Source organism: Mytilus californianus, unplaced genomic scaffold (genome assembly GCF_021869535.1).
Source record: "Mytilus californianus isolate M0D057914Y unplaced genomic scaffold, xbMytCali1.0.p SCAF_1, whole genome shotgun sequence".
In the NCBI taxonomy this organism is placed as follows: domain Eukaryota; kingdom Metazoa; phylum Mollusca; class Bivalvia; order Mytilida; family Mytilidae; genus Mytilus; species Mytilus californianus.
This window is the reverse complement of record NW_026262581.1, coordinates 72,907,122-72,928,031: the sequence shown is the minus strand read 5'-3', so window position 1 is coordinate 72,928,031 and position 20,910 is coordinate 72,907,122. Positions and strand designations below refer to the sequence as shown.

The 20,910-nt window shown below is 32.5% G+C and overlaps 1 protein-coding gene across 2 annotated transcripts in view; it reads right to left on the bottom strand.

The window, feature by feature from the left end:
• Positions 1-20,910, bottom strand: part of LOC127723768 (uncharacterized) — a 69,943-nt gene that overhangs the window by 20,241 nt on the left and 28,792 nt on the right. For both annotated transcript variants that reach the window (XM_052230520.1, XM_052230527.1), the window contains 3 exons: positions 19,965-20,256; positions 16,159-16,300; positions 5,138-6,069 (listed from right to left, as the gene is read on the bottom strand). In XM_052230520.1, the coding sequence (XP_052086480.1) occupies positions 5,138-6,069; positions 16,159-16,300; positions 19,965-20,256 (1,366 nt within the window). The remainder of the gene's footprint in view (positions 1-5,137; positions 6,070-16,158; positions 16,301-19,964; positions 20,257-20,910) is intronic.

The following is a 20,910-nucleotide window of genomic DNA, read 5'->3' as shown; positions in this document are numbered from 1 at the left end:
CCATAACTCTGCACAAAATCATCAGACCGGAACGAAATTCAAACTTGATCTGTAACTTGTCATGATCAAACAATACACCAAATATCAAATCAATATCTTTAAGCATGAAGAAAAAAAGTGTGGAAAACTGATTTGCCCGACTGACGGATGGACAGACAGACAAACAGAGTGCAAACAGACGGACGGACGGAGTGCAAACTTAAAGTCCCCTTCGACTTCGTCGGTAGGGGACTAATAAGGAATTCACATGACAAAATGTGAAATCATTAAAACAGAAAACTAATTGGCCTGATTTTTGTGATTTGCTGGAGTTGATGATATACAAGTAGATGGGGAAACCTTTAAAAAATAATTCAAATCTGTCTTAAAGTAGAGGTGCACATCTTAAATCTTTTGCGAAACCTGTGCAGAGTTATGGTCCTTTGACTTAGAAAATTCACTAAAATAATCAGTTTTTCGCACTTTTTTTTTAAGCTCGTTAGCTGTTCACATAACATAATTGATCTTAGAGACAGTGCATATAAACCTCCAAGTATTCAGAGCAGTAACCCTCTTGTACTAAGTCATATAGATAAGCTTGTAATTACAACCTATGATTTAATAGATGTGGTAAAACTGAGGTTTTTTTTATGATAGAAACATTTTTCTAACGATTATGAACATGGAAAAAGTCAATATTTGAGGTAATTAATATTGTATGAAACTCATAAGCATTTTTTATGGGCTATAAATTATGGGGAAATGAAATAATACAACACAAACTGTTTGGAAAGTGTTCAATTTTTCATAGAACATTCTTAAAATAAACCAATGAGTTCCTTTCCTGAGAAATTTCTTCAAAACTAGATTTCTTCCTGAGAAGTTTCTACAAAACTCAGTCCCATTCCTACGAATTTTCATCCATTTGCAAAATAACAATGTCATCAATTATCATGATTATAAACATGATCTGACAAATAGATTCAATTATCATGATTATAAACACGATAAAAATAAATTTAATTTTCAAACAGAAGTACATAAAAGAACAAAAGCAAAGGAACTTATTGTATTTAAAACCTCTTGTCCTCACATGAAACAGGCCCCAAAATATGTTTATGAAGGATTTTTCAGGTGTCAAATAAACAATAGCATACTGAAAAGGTGAAGGTTATTTGATAAGGATAGAAAATGTTCATTTATAGAAATAAACATGACTGACATGAAGGCCATTTATCTTCAAGGTTGTAAAGGTATAAATAATCCAAAGTGAAAATAATCTTTTTATCATTTCACTTAGTGCATTCAACATTGTTCAAGGCAATAGGAAATGAAAAATATTTTACATTCAACAAAAGACTGATTACATTTCTCTGTTTGTAACAATACTTTATCAAGCTGCAATCAATAGAAAACTAATCATGTATCATATAATATTTTCAATTTCTAATGGATTATTAACACTCTTGGCTATTATTTGTGTAGAACGATGAAAAAAGCTTAAGAATTTCAATCTTTAAACCAATTTTATGATTACAAGCAATTTTTAAACATTGAAATTTAAACTAAACATTCAAAATACAACAGAGATACAACTTTTGGTTGCATTTAAACTAGAGGCTGTGTCCCTCACCTTGGTCTATGTGCATCTTCAACATTGTAGACTACTGTTTATAACAGTTTCTCTCTATCTTATTTTGTTTTTAGCCCAAAACACAAAAGAGGGTAAAACAAAATCATCATTTAAGGGCAATCACCCCTATCTACTAACTTTTTTTGTCAGAATTTGACCTGGTTGTAGATCTTGTCTTGCTGACCATTTTTGTTAATTAAAGTTTCTATCTATCTTTTATAGTTTTCAAGATAATAGGCAAAAACACCAAAAATTGGTAAAAATCGTCATTAAAGTGCAATAACTTCAATAACCAGATGACTGAAGAATTCAGACACATTTTTTAGATACCCCAATGATGATTGTGGCCAAGTTTGGTTAAATTTGGCTCAGTAGTTTCAGAGGAGATCTTTGTAAAAGTTAAAGGACGAAGACAACGATGATGGACGCCAAGCTAAGTGATGGGAAAAGCTAACATGGCCCTTCCGACCAGGTGAGCTAAAAATAAAGATTTAAAAGCACAACCAAGAATGCCTATTTTAAATAAAATTTTAAGATAGGTCCACTTGTAAGTAACTTAATCATGGTTTTGTCAATCATTTGTTACACCAGTAACTGTGATAGTGTTGGAACAGGGACTACAAAAATTTTACTGTTGACCAATTAATGTGTCTGTGTCTCAAATCACAGGAAACATATTTTCACGGTCTCAATAGGTCCTAAGATACCTGAATAGTCTTTGGATTTGTAAATTTACCAATTGTGTCTTATATCCTATCATGACATTTTGTCTGAGTCTTTTTTTGTAAATTTTGAAAAATGATTAAGTTAAAAAAATTATAGAAAAAAGGGAAAAAAATGCTCTTGATCATAAACCATTATAACAGGGGCACAATTTCTATAATCATATATGTGTATAATATTTCTGTGAAATTACAAGAATGTTGGTTGAAAACTGTAGAAGAAGTTGATTACATACAATAGGTCCATGTACCTACTTTCCCTTGCCCAAAAAACTACCAAAACATCGCCATTCTGCAATACAGTTCTGCAAACCTACCAAAAAAGCTTCCAGATGTAAGACTTATTTTCAATTCTTATTTGATAGACCTATTAAAATTTTCTATATTGATTTAACTTTTCAAAATATCCAATGATTACATTTTACCACTATAAAATTGGGAATGGAAACGGGGAATGTGTCAAAGAGACAACAACTCTGCCAAAGAGCACAAAACAGCCCAAGGCCACCAATGGGTCTTCAACACAGCGAGAAAATTTTACACCCAGAGGCTGGCTTCAGCTGGCCCCTAAACAATAATGTATACTAGTTCAGCGAAAATGAACGTCACACAAAACTCAGAAACATATATAAATGAACCAAAATTTAAAAAACATACAGGACTAACAAAGGAAAGAGGTTTCTGACTTGAGACAGGTGCAAAAATGTAGCGGGGTTAAACCTTTTTTGAGAGATCTCGACTCTCCCCCTATAACTCTAGCCAATGATAAATAAATAATTACAAATTACACAGCAATACACACAGTAAAATTCAGTTCAAAAGAAGTCAGAGTTTGATGTTAGAATAAGTAACAGAAGAAACTAAGCAAAATGACAATAATGTTTTAGATTTAGACGTATATATCAGCCATTTTAATGATGTTGTTTGATGGACTGACATAATTCAGAGAAACTCTAATAAAGACACCCTAAAGTATCAAACATGTGGAGTTTAGTTTGAATTGGTTCAGTAGTTTAAGAGGAGAATTTCCTTGAAAAAATTAACGACTGACAACAGAATACAAATGGCAGAATATGTCCCTTGTAGACTACCATTCTTAAACACTCAGTCATGTCAGTGATATAGGTTACATTCAGATCAGAATTATTTTTTTTATGGATGTGCATCGATTTACATCAATGGGACAACACCACAACATATCAAAACAAACAAGATTGGTATACGTACACCATAGTGTAAAGTCCCTTGCACCTGTGTAAAAGGAGGAATAAAAGTGTGTGTATAGTATCAAGTTGTACAATAGGAACATAGATTAAATTTTATCGCACCTCCAGTAAATTAGTGATGTGGTGATTGGTTTAATGATGTCACGTGGTAATCCCCTATGGATGCATAGGGGTCAGTAAATTTTATAGGGTTATCATGCATGACGTCATCTATTAGTGTTATTGTATTTCATTATTTATTTTCATACAAACCATGACAAGAAATGTCCTGTGTGTGATTAATTTGTTATATAGTTCACTACTGACCCCTACAAATTCATAGAACTTATAATATAATGTATTCCGAGTTTTTTAATTTGATGTTGTTAAAAGGCCGAACAAGGTGTCATTATGGTCGTCATAATGATCCTACAACATGGTCAATTACAATTCTACCAAGTATGTTAGCTTCAGTCAAATGGTCTCACAATTGCAAGGTGTTATTGTAACAATACTAAAAAAAATGGTCAAAGTCCCATAACTCTTGCAAAAATTGCCTAAACAACATGGTGGTACAATATGGTCAATAACAAACAATTCTATTGGGTATTAGAGATTTTGCTTCAAATAGTCTAAGAGGAGTTTTGTTCACAAGGTGTGATTATGGTACAATAGTTAAAATATGGTCGAAGAGAGGTGAATGATACCGAAGAGACATAAGTCGAAAATAAACTGACAACAACATGGCTAAAAAAGAAAAAGACAAACAACAGTACCCAAAACAACATAGAAAACCAAAGACTGAGCAACAGGAACCCCACCAAAAACTGGGGGTGGTCTCAGGTGCTCCAGAAGGGTAAACAGATAATGCTCCACATGTGGCACCAGTCATGTTGCTCATGTAAGTACAAACCCGGTGATATGTCTAATTTCCGTAGGTCACTTTCGGGGGAAGAGGATGAGATTATAGTTACGACAATTGGAACATATTCGTCGTCACCTGTGAAACAGATATTCCATAGCGGTCATCCAACTCGTGATGGCGTCTTTAAAATTTACGAAGGGATGATTTCAACTTCACCACTTGGAACTCTTGGTTTAATAGCTTCTTTGTGAGCAACAACTCTCTATCAAGGAAATAATGATAGGACACACAAGCCCTGGAATATTGTATCAACTGGGAGATATATACTCTATATGCAGGCGCTGCTGGAATGTTGCCACATAGAAATGGAAAGTTCACAATTGGGAAGCTGAAATCATCTCTTTTGTCTTAAAGTTGTTTTCAAAGTTCTTTAACTGCTGTAAGATGGTCACATCAAACTAACAGTCTAGTACCATCACAAGGATGTGATGACAAATAATCCTACTAAGTCTGTCAAACAGTCTCTGACTAAGTACTAATGTGTTTTGGACAGACAGAGACTGCTAGGTATCCACTTCTGGAGTAATCTTCTCAATCAATTTCATTATATTTAAACTACATTTGTAAGTCTAAATGATATCTTTCAATGGAACTAAGCAATAGGTCAAAACTCAGAAATTCTAGAACCCTTCTTGTACAATCATTAGTTAAACAGCACTAGCATACAACTCACCAGCATGTTCTGAGCCTTCAACTTTTCTAGTCTCATGTTGGCCTCTCGTACATTTTGGTATGTTGGTTTACATGTTTTAAAGTGTGCATTGACCACTTCCTCTGTAACTTGATCGAGTAGGTTTTTTCGAATATCGGATGGCCTCTTGACCACCTCTGCCATGATTTTGTCTATATCTATTGAGAATGTATTGTCATCATACATTTCCTCTACATGCGTAGGAATGGCCATTCCTTCATCTCTTTGTTCTGTATACATAATCGGATGCTCACTGATAATATGCTGTTCTGGACTAAATCGGTCATCATAATCATTTTCAAATCTTGATTCCTGTATATCAGGCAAACTATTTTGATTAAAAACATCAACATCTAAATCTTGAGGGCAAAAGTCCATGACCGGGTTATGGGATCCTGATTTAGAACATGACCGTATTTCATCTGTTGGCTCTGCCTTTATTTCCACGGGAGAATAACTAGCAGAATGAGGAATGCGCATGCCCATTATAAGTGGGTCTATATTCAACGACGTTTTACTATCTTCCATGATATTTTCACCATCAATTAATTGGTGTTGATTATCCTGAGGAGGTGATGAACTTTTATTACTTGACGGACTACTCAAACTGGAATAACCAGAATCGTTTCCTTGTCTTTGTCCTGGTACCTTAATTGTACCATTACTTGTATTGTTTTGGTTATTGTGATTTCTCTGATGCTCTCTGAAGCTTACTTGTGCCGCACTCAAGAAAGCTTCCATCATCTCTGGCTTAAGTGAGCCACTCTGTTGTAAAATTCCCTGCAGTTCAGCCATGCGTAGCTTATTTAAGTCTTGAGAGGAGGGATATGGAGCAATCGGTAAATTTGTAGTTGGCTTCGAGTCACGACTTCCTGGATCTTTCATTCTCTTTGGCCTTCTACCAAGTCTTGAAGCTGAAAAAAAAGAATAAAAATAGGACCTGGATAAAAAAAATTTGTGAACATGTATAATATCTATCATGTCTATAGAAGTAATTAGAACTGAATAATATAAATTAAAAAATTTAGCAAACAAAAAAAAAGATTATTATGCTAAATACTGAAAGTGGTCAAAAATAAATTTTCAATGGCAATAACTCTTATAAAGAGCCAGTTGAAGGTTTCTATCATATAAACATTTTAGTAGATATTGTTTTTCTAACCCTTATCGTTTGTATGGTTTCTATGGTTTCTATCTATATACATATATCTTTTATAGTTTATAAGTTCCAATGGATGAGAATGCTAAAATTTGTAAAAACATGTCAACTAAGGGCAATAAATCCTAAAAGGAGTTAGCTGAAAATTTTGGTACATGTGTAGAAATGTAGAGTAGGTAGATCTTACAATGTTTTTATTGCTGTTTTTTAAGGTATGTTTGCATTTTATTCTTATAATTTGGCCATGGTGGTCTATTGGTTGATCTACCACAATATTATTCACAAACTTTAACCCAGACATCCTAAGGTTAAATAATGTGAATATGTTAAGGAAGATTTGGTATGATTGCCAATGAGGGCCAGATGAGCTAAAACGGGGAAGGTTGATATAGCTTACATAGTATTTGTTTTTGTATTTTACTTCAGTACAACTTCTATTTTTTCTTTGCATTAAAATTCTCACCATCTTCAAAAAAGCATGTGTATGTTGATGAGGTTGTGTTTTTTAAGCATGACACTGTGACCTTCATTGTGATTGGTGTATTTGCCATGTCGGGAATAGAGGAAATTCTATTTCATTATGTCAAACACACATGCTTTCAAGGTCTAAGACTTGGAAGGATTTTATAATACACAGCAAGTTTAGAAATGAATGTCTAAACATGCATGTTCAAACTAGTTGTGTAAATGGCCCTTTTGTGTCTGGCATATTAAATGGCAGGGATAATTTGAAACCAGTTAGCTCAAAATGTTACAGTCAAAGGGAGAGTATATCATCCTATATATCAAGATAAACTGTGCAAGATGGGAATCTAAACAATGATAAATAAATAGCTAAGATGAACAAGAAGGCATTGTAAACATAATGATTGAAATTCCAATATTTATATACTAATCCATCATTTAGGATTTCAATCTGGCATGTAAACTTATCATCATGTACTTTGGCGTAGGATAATGATATAGGATACATTGTATCAGTTGAGACAGTTCTTTAATTGCATATGAAAGAGTGATCAGGATAAAAGTGAAAGTCCATATATGATCTATAAACTATCCTTTGTAATGGGTTTGAAGTAACATCTATTCAATACACTTCTGTGTAAATATTCCTTTATAATAACACAATAAAGTATACATGTGTAATTGTGTAAGTGGTAATTCAGCCGTTAAATAATCTATAAATGAACAGTTATTATGACACTATTACTAAGCTTTTTCTACCCATAAATTTTCTGTTTTTGTAGATTTTATTTAAGACTAGTGATTCATACAATATTACAACATTTATTATCAAACTTTTCTATATTCAATATCATACAGGTGCTTTGTAAATATGCAGTTTTAATAACATTAGATTTGGTTAGAAAAAAACTACCAGTATTTAACTATTAAAGAGATATTTAGAATTTCTTTGTGGGGAACATATATTGATTATTGAGGTGTTTTGAAAAACAGGAAGAATATAAATAACATAATATCTTTAAGCTTGAAAGCTGTTTAAATATGAGTACTTTAAAGGACTGATTCCTGCTGTTTAAATGCATTATTTGTTTACATAACTTTAACATGGCGATTCTAGAAAATAGTTTCAACATGGATCAATATCAATAACATCACAATTACAACTCTCCAATTAGTACCTGACAAAACCTATAGTTATGTTTGAAGAGACCCTTGTGTCCTCAGCAATCATTATGTGAAATTGTGTTTCGTAGCAGCTGACAGCTTAATGACATGGACAGTTTCTACATAGTACAAAAATATCTTCAATGAAGACAGCAGTACAAATACATTACCCTTAAACTTTCAATACATGTACATGTATTTATTGTGACCTTATAAACCTTCAAAACATGATCTCAAGTACAGATTATGACATCATTTTAGTCATATCAATTAAAAATATTTATTTCTTAAATACATGTACAAATAAAAATTGTGACATTCTGTAATAAAATATATCTTCTAAACATATGTATCAAAGATGTTTTAAATTGAAAATAAATTGCTTCGCAGAGCACAGCTGGATATGACCACAGAGGTCCAACCCTGAACAGTTGGGGCAAAAATGGACACAGTATTTGCGCTTGATACAGGTCTGAATTTGGACTGTAATTAAATATTTGACACATAATAGGTTTCTGACACAGAATAACTGTAGTCAAAATGTTTTGTTGTTTAGAATTGGTTATATGATTTGAATTTATATCCAATTTTTTGCTTTTGTGCAATACACTATGCTGCTGCGAATTGACCCCCCCATCTAAAAAAAAAAAAAAAAAAAAAAAAAAAATTTACCCCCTCCCCCCCTCCCCTCCTTTTTTTTTGCAAAAAAAAAATATTTGAAGAAATTTTCTTTTTAATTTCTGAAATTTGAAAATATTTGAAGAAATTTTCTTTTTAATTTCTGAAATTTTACCCCCCCCCCCCCCTAATTTTTTTTTTCACCTCCCCCCCTTTTTCCCCAAAAAAAAATGCTTTTCCTCAAGATATGGTCATGATCTCAATTCAAATCTCCAATGGAGTTTGCAACCGTAATTACCCATTTAAATACATCATAAAAGTCTTAAAATAGAAAATGACATACATAATCATGGCTATAATTAATAATCCTTAATCAGCATTTTTAAATAGTAACTTCTAAAAATAAATTGACAGCTAACCACCTCAAGACAGTACAACATTTCTTTATACATAATTTAAAAGCAGTGTAAGGGAGGTAATCCAAACATAACATTGTACTTTTTTTGAATTGTCCATTAACCAGGACACCCTTGTATTTTCTCACTTTTTTGCCCCTAATTCCTAAACGGTTTGAGCCATAACCCCCCAAAGCCAATCCTAACCATTCCTTTGTGGTATGGAAACTTGTGGTATAATTTCAGAGAGATCCATACACCGTTCCACAAGTTATTGTCTGAAAACTAGAAAAATGCTTATTTGGGCCCCTTTTTGGCCCCTAAACTGTTAAGACTATAACCCCCAAAATCAATCCCAACCTTCCTTTTGTTGTTATAAACCTTGTGTTTAAATTTCATAGATTTCTATTTACATTTACTAAAGTTATAGTCCGGAAACCAAATGTCTTCGGAGGACGCTGATGACGATGACGACGTGATACCAATATACGACTGCAAAATTTTTTGCGGTCGTATAAAAAACTGTTGAGTTTCTTTTCAAGTTTTGATGTGATGACTTACATTATACAAATACAATACAAACTAAAGCTATAAAGGGAAGAGATTCTCCATTTTGCAAAACAATACTTATCAGTCTGTTACTTTTTTTTTAATGTAAACAAAACTAATATCATATATATATATTGTTATAGTTGAATGTTCAGTACAGGTTTAGGCTGTACTGTTAAGCAATTTTTGCAAAATATCATTTTCTTCCGCACCTATGTTTACTAATGAAACACTATAACTATTCTTTTCAATGTTACCAAAATGATTTCTTCAACATTTTGCACCTAAAATATCCTTAATCGTTTATGTGCTCTCTCATAGCACACAAATTTGTTTCCTCAACCTATAAGCGTTGTCAATGATCTGTTACGCGACTTAACACAAATAAGATTTAGGTCAGGAATCTGACCAAGTTTAATATCTCCAGTCATTTTCCCAAAGCAGTAGTTGATGTTTCTACACCAATGAGTGAAAGGCAACAAATGCATGCATTTTGACTTGCATAGCTGTACCTGGAAACATACAACAGTAACTTATGAAAAGGTTTATATCGAAGATATAGACTGCCCAAGGGAGAAGATATGGAACAGCAGTTTGATATACCCTAGGATTGGACTATTAAACACTTGATCCATATCTCCTCCTTCTGGCTCTCATTATATCCGAGTCAGAGCTTTTATCAAATGAAAAATACTTGGCATTGTTGTTAAATAGAAGAATAAGCTAAATTTTACCCCATTTCTAGAAAAGATGGGAAAGTAGGAAGAGTCTAAATCACTGACAAAGGAAGGAAAATAGATAGAGAACATAGCTCATACTGGTCAACTGGAAATGTTTCCCAAAACATGACCAACTCAAACTGCAACCACTCAACTGGAATGTATGAGATAGAAATTGGAAGGTTTTAGCCAGATTAGGTGTATACTATTTACATAAAGATATTAGGTTAATGCATAAGGATAGATTTCAATCATTTAGAAGAGGGGTCTTGAGTGGCAATTTAACCTTCTGTTTTGGAAAAGCCTGATAAATGCAGGATATCCAATTACATTTAATGACATCTTGGAGTAACCATAATTATATATCTAATGTTTCACCAATACAAAAAGGCAACTTGCCATGCAGCTTAAAGTTCTGAAATAATAAAGTACTTATCCTTAAATTCTTTTACTAAAATAATCCCTACATTTCTATCTTTAACTTTAATGATAAGTAACAAAAGACATTAACATTTTAATTATGCCTAACAACCCTGTCCATTATGTAATAAATGCAACCCACAGTCAGGTGGCTATTCTGTCTACAATCATTAGCATGGGTCCTATTGCTTTCTGACTGTGATTTGAACCATTATAAGAAATTAAAATTTTGTGAAAACAAAAATCTTCATTCATTCAGATCTAAAATATTTTCATAAAGAATATCAAATTCATTTGCCATCAAAAATGCTATGTAGGATGATAAATTCTACCCTTCCTATTATCACACAATTTTCCTCAAGGCTAAAACATGTGACCTGACTAGCATACCATTACTATTCATAAGTTACTACAATCTGCACTGTAATGTAAACATAAAGACTAAGGTCAGCTCACCTATTTTTCAACCAATCAGATCCAACCTCACCTAGTTTCTAACCAATCAGCTACTTGTTATATATTTAGACCAATGTCCCTAGTACAGGGCATTCTCCTTGTTTATATTTTTATAAACACAAACATTATCTAACAGCAGTTAAGTTATTTAATTTTTTTTCTGTATAAAAATCAGTTACACAAATTTAAAATTGTCCAACTTGAGATGTTATTTCATAGTGAAAGAATTGTACTTTTATTGGTAATAAGATTCTATTTTTGGCAGTGTATATTTTATTAATTAATCAAGTCTACAAAGTCAGATAAAGTATCAAAAAAATTGATCTACAGTATATTAAGGGAAAATTAGATTTTCTGTATTTACAGATTATCTATGGAGATAATTATACTGTCAATATTCATCATGGGTTAAATAGAGAGGTGTTTTTAGACTCAAGTCCTTCATTTCCCCTTTCATTACTTTTCCACTTCTCTACAAAGTCACCACTACACAGAGGTAGATTTAGGGGGACTGGCCCCCTTATGGAGCTACCAGGGGCGTAGCTACCCGGAGGCACGGCAGCACGTGCATCCACGTCGTTTTCACAAAAAAAAAAAAAAAAAAAAAAATAGAGAGAGAAAAAGAGAGGGTGCATGAGGGACAAAGTTAACATATAGGAATTAGTCTTTCTATGTATGCATTTTAAAAACTACACAAAGAATTAAAGCAAGAAGATTACACATGCAGCGGAATTTTTAATCCTGCAAGACATGTATGTGTATGATAAATACATACAACTGGTGTAAACTTAGACGAACTTTTTATATTACAGGCATTGTTTAGAAAATACCAGCTACATAGTTGTTGGTAACACAACCATACCGTATACTCGCTTTGAGTGAAGAAAAAAAACATAATCCCTCTAGGGTTAACAAAAAAACTTGAAAATTATTACTTTCCGCTTCGCCCCAAAGCACACATCTCACTAGAATGAAGACTGTAACCTTTTGAACTAGTTCAATATTGACTAAGTATGTAGGTCTTGACAACACGAATAGTTCATTTTCACATCACGTCAACGTATCTCGTCCTGTGTGCATGTAATATTTGCTACCAGACATTAATAACCATTCAATCAATCAATAGTTTCCGTATACTAGTAGATGAGAAGTGGGAACTGCTGTTATTATAAAAAAAAGTACACATTTTCCAGTACATGTTTTACGTTTTTATTTATTCTACAAATTTTTTTTTTATATAGATTCGATAATTCAAAGTCGTTTCTATATGGGTCGGCTATACGAATGGTTGATTGTAATACCATTTAAATAAATTGTTAATTCTAACTCGTTTTACTGGACTATTAGGTCATTCTATTTTAAAAAGAACTGACTGTACGAGTAGGACACTAAACTGCTGATTCTTTTTCGAAAGATACACCAAACTTTTATTACACGTATCTTCACTGTTATCATCTAGATATTGCCATACAACTGGTCGAATGCATATGCATTTGTTAATTAGCTGGCTAATTAAAAACGCAGATCATGAAAAAGATCGTGATCAAAGTATCATTTACTCTGAAAAAGTTCATTAATTTCAACTTCTAATATTCCTAACTACGTAAAATTCGAAATTCCCATCTCTCTCTTGTAGAGTTTACCCACAAAATTTTTAAACATCTAAATACATATGTTAAGCAAAATATATGAGAATGTGTCCACCAAGTATTTGGTATCCATGATGTTTTGCTAACAGAAATTCCACATATAGTATTGTGTTTATGTTTATTGTTTGTTTTTTTTTAAATCTACTTTGCTCAATACAAATACTAGCATATGGAACAAATCTCCATGATTTTAAAAGCTTTCACGTACAAAAAACGCAAGCGACAATGTTAAGTCTTCATTCGACTTGAAGTTAAACAAATAGTTGACCAAAAAACCACAACAAAAATGTCCAAGTTTTATTTCGGTTGTGATTTTGAAAAGCTATATATGCGGAGCTTCCGGGGGGGGGGGCATTTTATTAGAACATCAAACTTTATAATCAACATTTATAAATCAGACCCCTCGCCCTATAGTTTGTGATTCCACTTCATTAAGAAGGTAGCTACGCCCCTGGCTACATATATGGTTAATGCATAGACTTTTTACATGTCCCACTTCAAACATTGCCTAGTTTGGGGACCCCCTCTTTTTCAACATCCTGGATCCACATCTGCTACATATCTTTTTCTATAGCAGATTATACCAATTGATGACACTTGTAAGAAGTAATCCTCAATATTACCCGGTATTACAATACACCTGCCACTTCGATCAATATAATAATGAGATGTGGTATGATTCCCAATGAGAAATACAAAGATGCGAACAATAACAGGTCACATATTACTGTACTACAAAATATATTTTGTAACATTCTGAACAGTTATGTCATGTTCAGGACTGGTATTTGCAAAAATTACCAGTGAAGGGAAGGTATTTTTCCTGAGCTGCTAGGCCAAAAAAAATTCTTCTCAAGACTGGTATTTTTCTCACCTATCCCTCCTGAACAAGATACAAATGTGTCTGTTTAATTTCACCATATATCAATAGAAATGGTTAAGTTATTACTATCACCTATCAATAAGATAACAAATCTAAAAGTAACATCTCTGTAGAGGGTTGAAAAGGCACATATGTTTTGGCAAATACCAGAGTTGAGGGTAAAAAAATGCATACCCTTGTGCTTATACCCCTTAGAAGTGAGCTAAAATATAAATTCATTTGATAAAGGAAAATTCCAATCCTAAAAAATACATTAGCTATTAACTAATCAAAAGTGTAGAAAAAATAGATAAGATGTAATTTTATTATTTGTCCTTTGGACAGAATTTATCTTTCAGTCTGGACCTGCATTTTATTAGAACATCAAACTTTATAATCAACATTTATAAATCTTATCATACTAAACAATAGTTTTTGTATATCTTATAATGATTGACTTCCATGTGAAATATCTGAAAGACACAACATTATTGCTTTTAATTATTACCAGGCTCTGGAATCAATGTATAAAACATACAGCCATTCCATAAAAACATTGATGGCAAGAGATCAATCTATCATACTTATAAATCATGAAAAAGGAACTTGTTACATTATAACTTAACTTTTTTTACACTGAACTCAAATTATTCTCATTTAAAATATAATTTAATACTGAATACATATTTTGCTTACTCCTCAAATAAATCAATACCTGTATTATTTATTTTCTATCTGTAATTCATATTTTAATAGCTATAGTATTGATTCCCATCAAGGTAACATTAAGTTCAATATTACTTTTTTATTGTTCCTTGGTTCAAACCTTTAACAAAGGTCATAAAGAAGGTTTTTTTTCTTCCTAAAATTTTTACTGCAGGTCAATCCTGGTCACATCAATAAAACATTTCATTACTGTTAAATGAGGTTCATTTTATGTACAAAGTCAAAAAAGGCTTTCAACTGGTCTTAATCTTTCAGGTAATTGGATGTAATTGTGATGCCAGATTTCTAGTTAAACATGAAAATCTACAAAATTATGTACAGGTTAACAGTGTTCAAGCTTGTCCTCAGCCCAACCAGCCCAGGCGTGTAAACATTTCTATTGTGCATGTAAGAACTTCTACAACAGGCCAATAGAATCTACTGTGGATTCATTATTATTCATGGATACCGATTTTTGTGGATTTAGTGGGTAAAGGTGAATCACAAATTTAAATGTTCAACAAAGTACAAAATTCTATAGGCCTGTATGAAGACTTTGCAAAACCATGAATGAAATATCCACAAAAATTGGTACCCACGAAAAATACATGAATCCACAGAACTACTTATACAAAATTTTCCAAAAATAGTGTCAGGCTTGTGGATGTAACAGTTTATCATAAAGATTATGTCTATAAGGGATGGTAGCAATCCTTTAATTTCTGTTGTACAGGTCATAAAACTGTTCAAATAGACTTGCCTTTTATGTTAAGTATACTATACATTCAGGGTCATTAGAAGTAAAAATATCTTAAATCCCACTCCTAAAAGGGGGCATAACTCTAGAACAATAAGTGACTCATTGACCAATTCAAACTCTGTCTGCAGGCTTTGGTTATTTGCATTGTGTATGAGTTTCATAAAATTTGGATGAGGAAAACTAAGTTAAGAGAGTGGAAAGAAAAAATAGGGATGGACCAAAAGACTAATGGACGGACAAACAGTAGGACAGAAAGATGGATAGAAGGACGGACCATGCAATAATTTCTGAATTAACAGTACATTAAGTCTTCTGCTTACAGCGTAAAAATATTCATTTGCCATCTGTATTGTGGCTCCAAATTGGGGAATAATGACTTGGAACAGTATTCAAATGTTCCAAATTTCGTACAAACTTAGATCAGCTAACATGGCTAAGGTAGCCACAAGTTTAATAAGAACAACAAATAACCTGTGAAAGTCACTTTAAATAGATATTTGTCAATACAGCAGTCTTTCTTTACATTTTCTAAATTTCAGTTTAAATGAGTTTGCCAGTACATAAAATATTCTCATGATTCAAACAACCATTGTTAGTGTTAATGAAAGACCTTTGATAGATTATATCAAGGAAATTGAATTTTCCCGTCCGTCTATTTGCAATCAGGTAAAACTGGGTAGATGTGAATGGAGACAACACAAATAACATCAGAAGTACACATAAAACAGAAGTAGACATAAAATCTGAAACCAATGGTAATGACAGAAAGGACATCAAGAAATCATTGTGTTTTCCCCATTAATCCCCAACTAACCCAAAATAAATAATCAACAAAACAAATAAATAACAAACTACAGTTTGCATACTACCTATATGATAGAGAGCCATATTGATAGATTTGATCTGAGAAGGGACATACAAAAACAGGTCTACTCATTTAGTAATATAGAAGCTGCTCAGAATGTTCAAGAATTTCCCCAAAATGTACTGCTTCACTTCCCTTGACATGCTCACAACAAAGCACTTCTTGAGTAGAAAATACTAGCAACTATTCTTTGTGAACAGTAAAACACACTGCTTACCTTCCCTTGACATGCCAACAGCAAAACATTTTTTGAGTCGACAGTACTGACAGCTATTGCGTGTAAATGGTGTAATTTCACACTTTTCCTCATTTGAGCATTTGTGTGTCATTCCTTGGGTTATACATCGTCTAAAGAATCCCTACAAATACATCAATGAATAACAAAATCAACACTGAAGCTTTATACATTGATATCTATTTCAAGATACGTAACAAAAGTTGGTTCCTCAGGGTACTATAGGTTATGATACTTTATAGAAATTCTGTTTGTTACAATATTTAGACGTACTATTTTGTGAGGAAAAAACGTATACCAAATCAAAACAATTATTTCATATTTCAATATTTACTTTGATAACAAGGTATCATATCTTGATGAAGACTTAACTTGACCCTTATATGTGCATTGTTAAGGGCTAGTGTCAAGTATCATGATTTTCATAATACTAAGTGTGCAGTTTCTATCAGACACAACTCAGACAGGCTTATATATATTAAGGGGTGATAGGGGATCTTTTTTTCGCTCAAGTTGAAACTGACACTAGTTTGAAAAAAATTAAAGCACTATCTGGCATAGTCCATTGATTACCATGCATTTACTGTAAAATTCAAATTTATGACTGTAACATTTGAAAGTATAAATTCAAGATCAAGAAATATGGTCCTTTCACTTGTTGCTTGAATAACGTGGCTAGCTAGAAATAACTTCTATTAATTTTGGTTTTTATTTTGCATTTAATATACGAATTTTCAACAATCTATGATCTAAATAAATGCTATCTTTAAAACTTGTTAATTTGGTGTTAATGAAAGGTGTAAGATAGTCTGTTTAATTAAATCACAGCTTGTTTTCAGCTTGTCATTTTAGAAATTGACCTATTGCATTAAAACACACCTATCTATTATTGAAGACTGCATGTTAATGGTCAATTGCATTTACTGTTCACAGCTTTTATAATCTGAGCATTTTAGAACCTGACCTATTATATTAAGACACATGTCTTTTACTGAAGACTGCATATTGACCTCTAGATTTTTTTGAACTTATTTGTGCAGTATGGTTTGGTTGCAGTATCATTGGTGTGTACCCCAAATCCCTTTTTATTCAAAGAAGAATTACTGAAGAACTTTCATTGTCATAATCACAGGGTTTTTTTTACACTTACTAAAACAGTGTCTTTCAAATAAACGAAGACATATCACCACTTTCTGTAATTACACTCGACATACATGTCTCAGTTTGGCTTTGACCAATGGGCAATGCTATGAGTGGCAGTACACTTAACTTGGCGAGTTCATCATAAAACTCAATCGTCCTGAACATGCATGAAATATTTCCGCTGGACATTAAGAAACTCAAGGTTTCTGATAGAGTTCACATGACTATATTAAGATCAAAGTTTCTTCTGAATTTCCATATCCTGTGATTATTTGTGAGTTGATGACCATATCCTTTCTGATATGTTTTGATATGCAATCTGTAATTCATGTAATTGTAGATTTGACTCCATCAAGAGTGATGAATATGGTTTTCAAACATAAAACATCAATTTTTAATTCTCCACTTCTTTTAAGGTTAAGTTATGCATTTCATTTAATGGCCTTTAAACGTGCTAGTTTTATTCATAAACAAATGATAAATGACAATATCCATTACTCTCATCCTCGATGAACATAAGTTGTGCAATAAAACTAACTAATTATATTTTCCCAACAGGATATTTACAAGTAGCTTAAATGTAAAAAAAATTCTTCATATGAAAGAATATATTCTTTATGTCTTATTTTCTTGTCATTAAATCTTTTGTTTTACCTTTTGGACATTTTCATAATATGAGCAATAAACCTGCAGTCAATCAGAAATTCACCATTCGATTTATCCCCACTGAAAACTGGCTTTGCAAATAAATAACAAGTAGTTGCATACATTAACTTGTTTAGCTTACCCCTTCTCATAATTCAAAGTATAGAAAAACAGAAAGAAGTGTCTGACAGATCTGAAAAATGCTCACATGTATATAACTTACTGTCAAGCTGCTAGCCAAATATAGTGAGTCTGTAAAGTACTACTGGGGGAATAAGTGATAAAAACAATTTTTAAAGTTCATTCAACATATTGAATAAAATGCTCTGCCGGCTGCAGCTAGATACAACCACAGAGCTTGAACCTTGAACAGTTGGGGCAAGTATGGACACTACATTCAAGCTTGACACAGCTTGATAAAGTGAGAGAACGGAAACGAAAAATTCAGCAATTTTTCCATTTGTAAAGGGGCATAACTCTAGAACGGTAACAGTGACGCCACCAAAATTCAAACTTGATCTGTGTTTTGTGGTAATACGCATTGTGTATAAGTTTCATAACATTTGGTTGAGGCAAACTAAAGTTAGAAAACGGAAACCAACTTTGGGACGTACGTACAGACTGATGGACAAGGGTAAAACTTAATGCCCCCTCCGCTACGGCAGGGGCATAAAAAATCTATAAAACTTACATCTAATTATTTTTCAAAATATCTTAATAATGAACAGTAAATTTCAAACTATATTTATACATAATTTCTAAAATTAGATTATGATGCTATATCTATTTTTAACTATGAATTACTAACAATTTCTATTAATTGTGCAATACAGCTCTGAATTTGGATTGTGATTAACTATTTGACATCGCATAGGTTTCTGACACAGAAGTTATGATGTCTAAGAACTTAAAAATTTGAAATTGGACTTTTACCTATTATGGTCCAATATCCAAAATCTGAATACATGGTTAGATTCAGCATATCAAAGAACCCCAAGAATTCATTTTTTGATGAAATCAAACAAAGTTTAATTTTAGACCCTTTGAACCTCAATGTGGACCAATTTTTATAATGGGGCCAAAAAGCCAAAATCAAAATTATACACAGTTAGATTCAGCATATCAAAGAACCCCATAAATATAATTTTTGTTGAAATCAAACAAAGTTTGATTTTGGACCCTGATTTGGACCAACTTTAGAAACAGGGCCCAAAATCAAAAATCTAAATAAATGTTTAGATTCAGCATACCAAAAAAAACCATAAATTCAAATTTTTTTAAAATCAAATTAAGTTTAATTTTGGACCCTTTGAACCTTAATGTGGACCAATTTTGAAAACTGGGCCCAAAAATCGAAATCTATATAACATGGTTAGATCAAGGATATCAAAGAACCCAAAGAATTCAAGACTTTGAATCAAACCCCATTGAAATTGCTCAAGAAATAAGCAATTTGAACAAAGTATTAAAAAAGTATAATTTTGGCCCCTTTTTCCCAAATGGTTTAAGGCCATTACCCCTAAAATCATTCTCAACCTTCTTTTTTTTGGTGTGGAACCTTGTGGTACAATTTCATAGAGATCCATAGACTTATACTCAAGTTATTGTCAGGAAACATGAAAATCCTAGTTTTTTTTTTTGCCCCTAATTCCTAAACGGTTTGGGCCATAACCCCCAAAATCGACACAATCCTTCATTTTGAAGTACGGAACCTTGCGATACAATTTCATTGAGATCCATTCACTAATACACAAGTAATTGTCCAAATGTCTTCAGACAACAACAACGATGACATTGACAACTTAATAACATTATACGACCAGTCATAATAAAAATTCAAACTATCACAGACAGGAAATAAGTGTCTGACATAACTTCACAATTTTGTCATTTGTTCAACAAATGAAATAATAAACAAATAACATTCTGAATTTACATCATATTAGTTATCATGTGGAATGTAAATATTTGTTGTTGACAAGGCTACGGATAATTCCTACCTTGCATCCTTCACATGAATCCACTCCATAGTGGAATCCAGAGGATTCGTCTCCACACACTTTACAATGTGGTGATTTGGCCCCATTTTTACCAGTGAACATTGCAGATATAGTTGTATTTGTTGATGACAGGGCTGTAGGTGGGGACTTTACCGAGTTGATTGTCAAAGCTGATACTTGAGAAGTACATGATAAAGGCTGCTGGTTTATATAGGATGGACACGTCAGATCAGCATCCGAGGGTGATTGTTCTTCTCTTAGACCATTCAGATCAGCACATGGAGACAAGTCACTGTAATGACAGAAAATATATCAAATTACATCAGAAATCTGCAATGCTATTTAAAGGTTTCTTCTTGTCTGGTCTTCAATGTACTTCAAAGAAAATCAATAGATTATTTCTCATAGTATATCTATATATATATTTGTACAAGTAATTATCATGATGCTCAAACGTAATTAAATGTTATATATATATGACATTTCTATCATTTTCTGTATCAAAAATAATGACCACTATAGGCAATTTGATTCAACATAAACTTAAACAGTGTATCACTTCATACATTACATCCAATACATCTGTGCCTTAACAAAAACATAAAAATACATTTTGCTGAAGTTGTAAGAGTATGTATCTATATAAAATCTCTCATTTAAAGAACTTATTTCAATCCTATCATCTTGACCATTAAATGACAATTTTTATAAACTAAAGATGACTGGCCGACAATAACCAATTAACTTGTTATTTGTTTGGTACTCAACTTGTTCTCAGCTCCTTTCATTTATATAGTCAATAGACTCAATACAAAGAATATGTATTGTCATGACTGCTACAACTCACCACTAAGATACTTTACTGAAAGGCACACTTGTAGCAAAGGAGGGTTCAGTAATTTTTATCTGACCCCCCCTTGACCAAAAATAACTCCCATCAGAGACA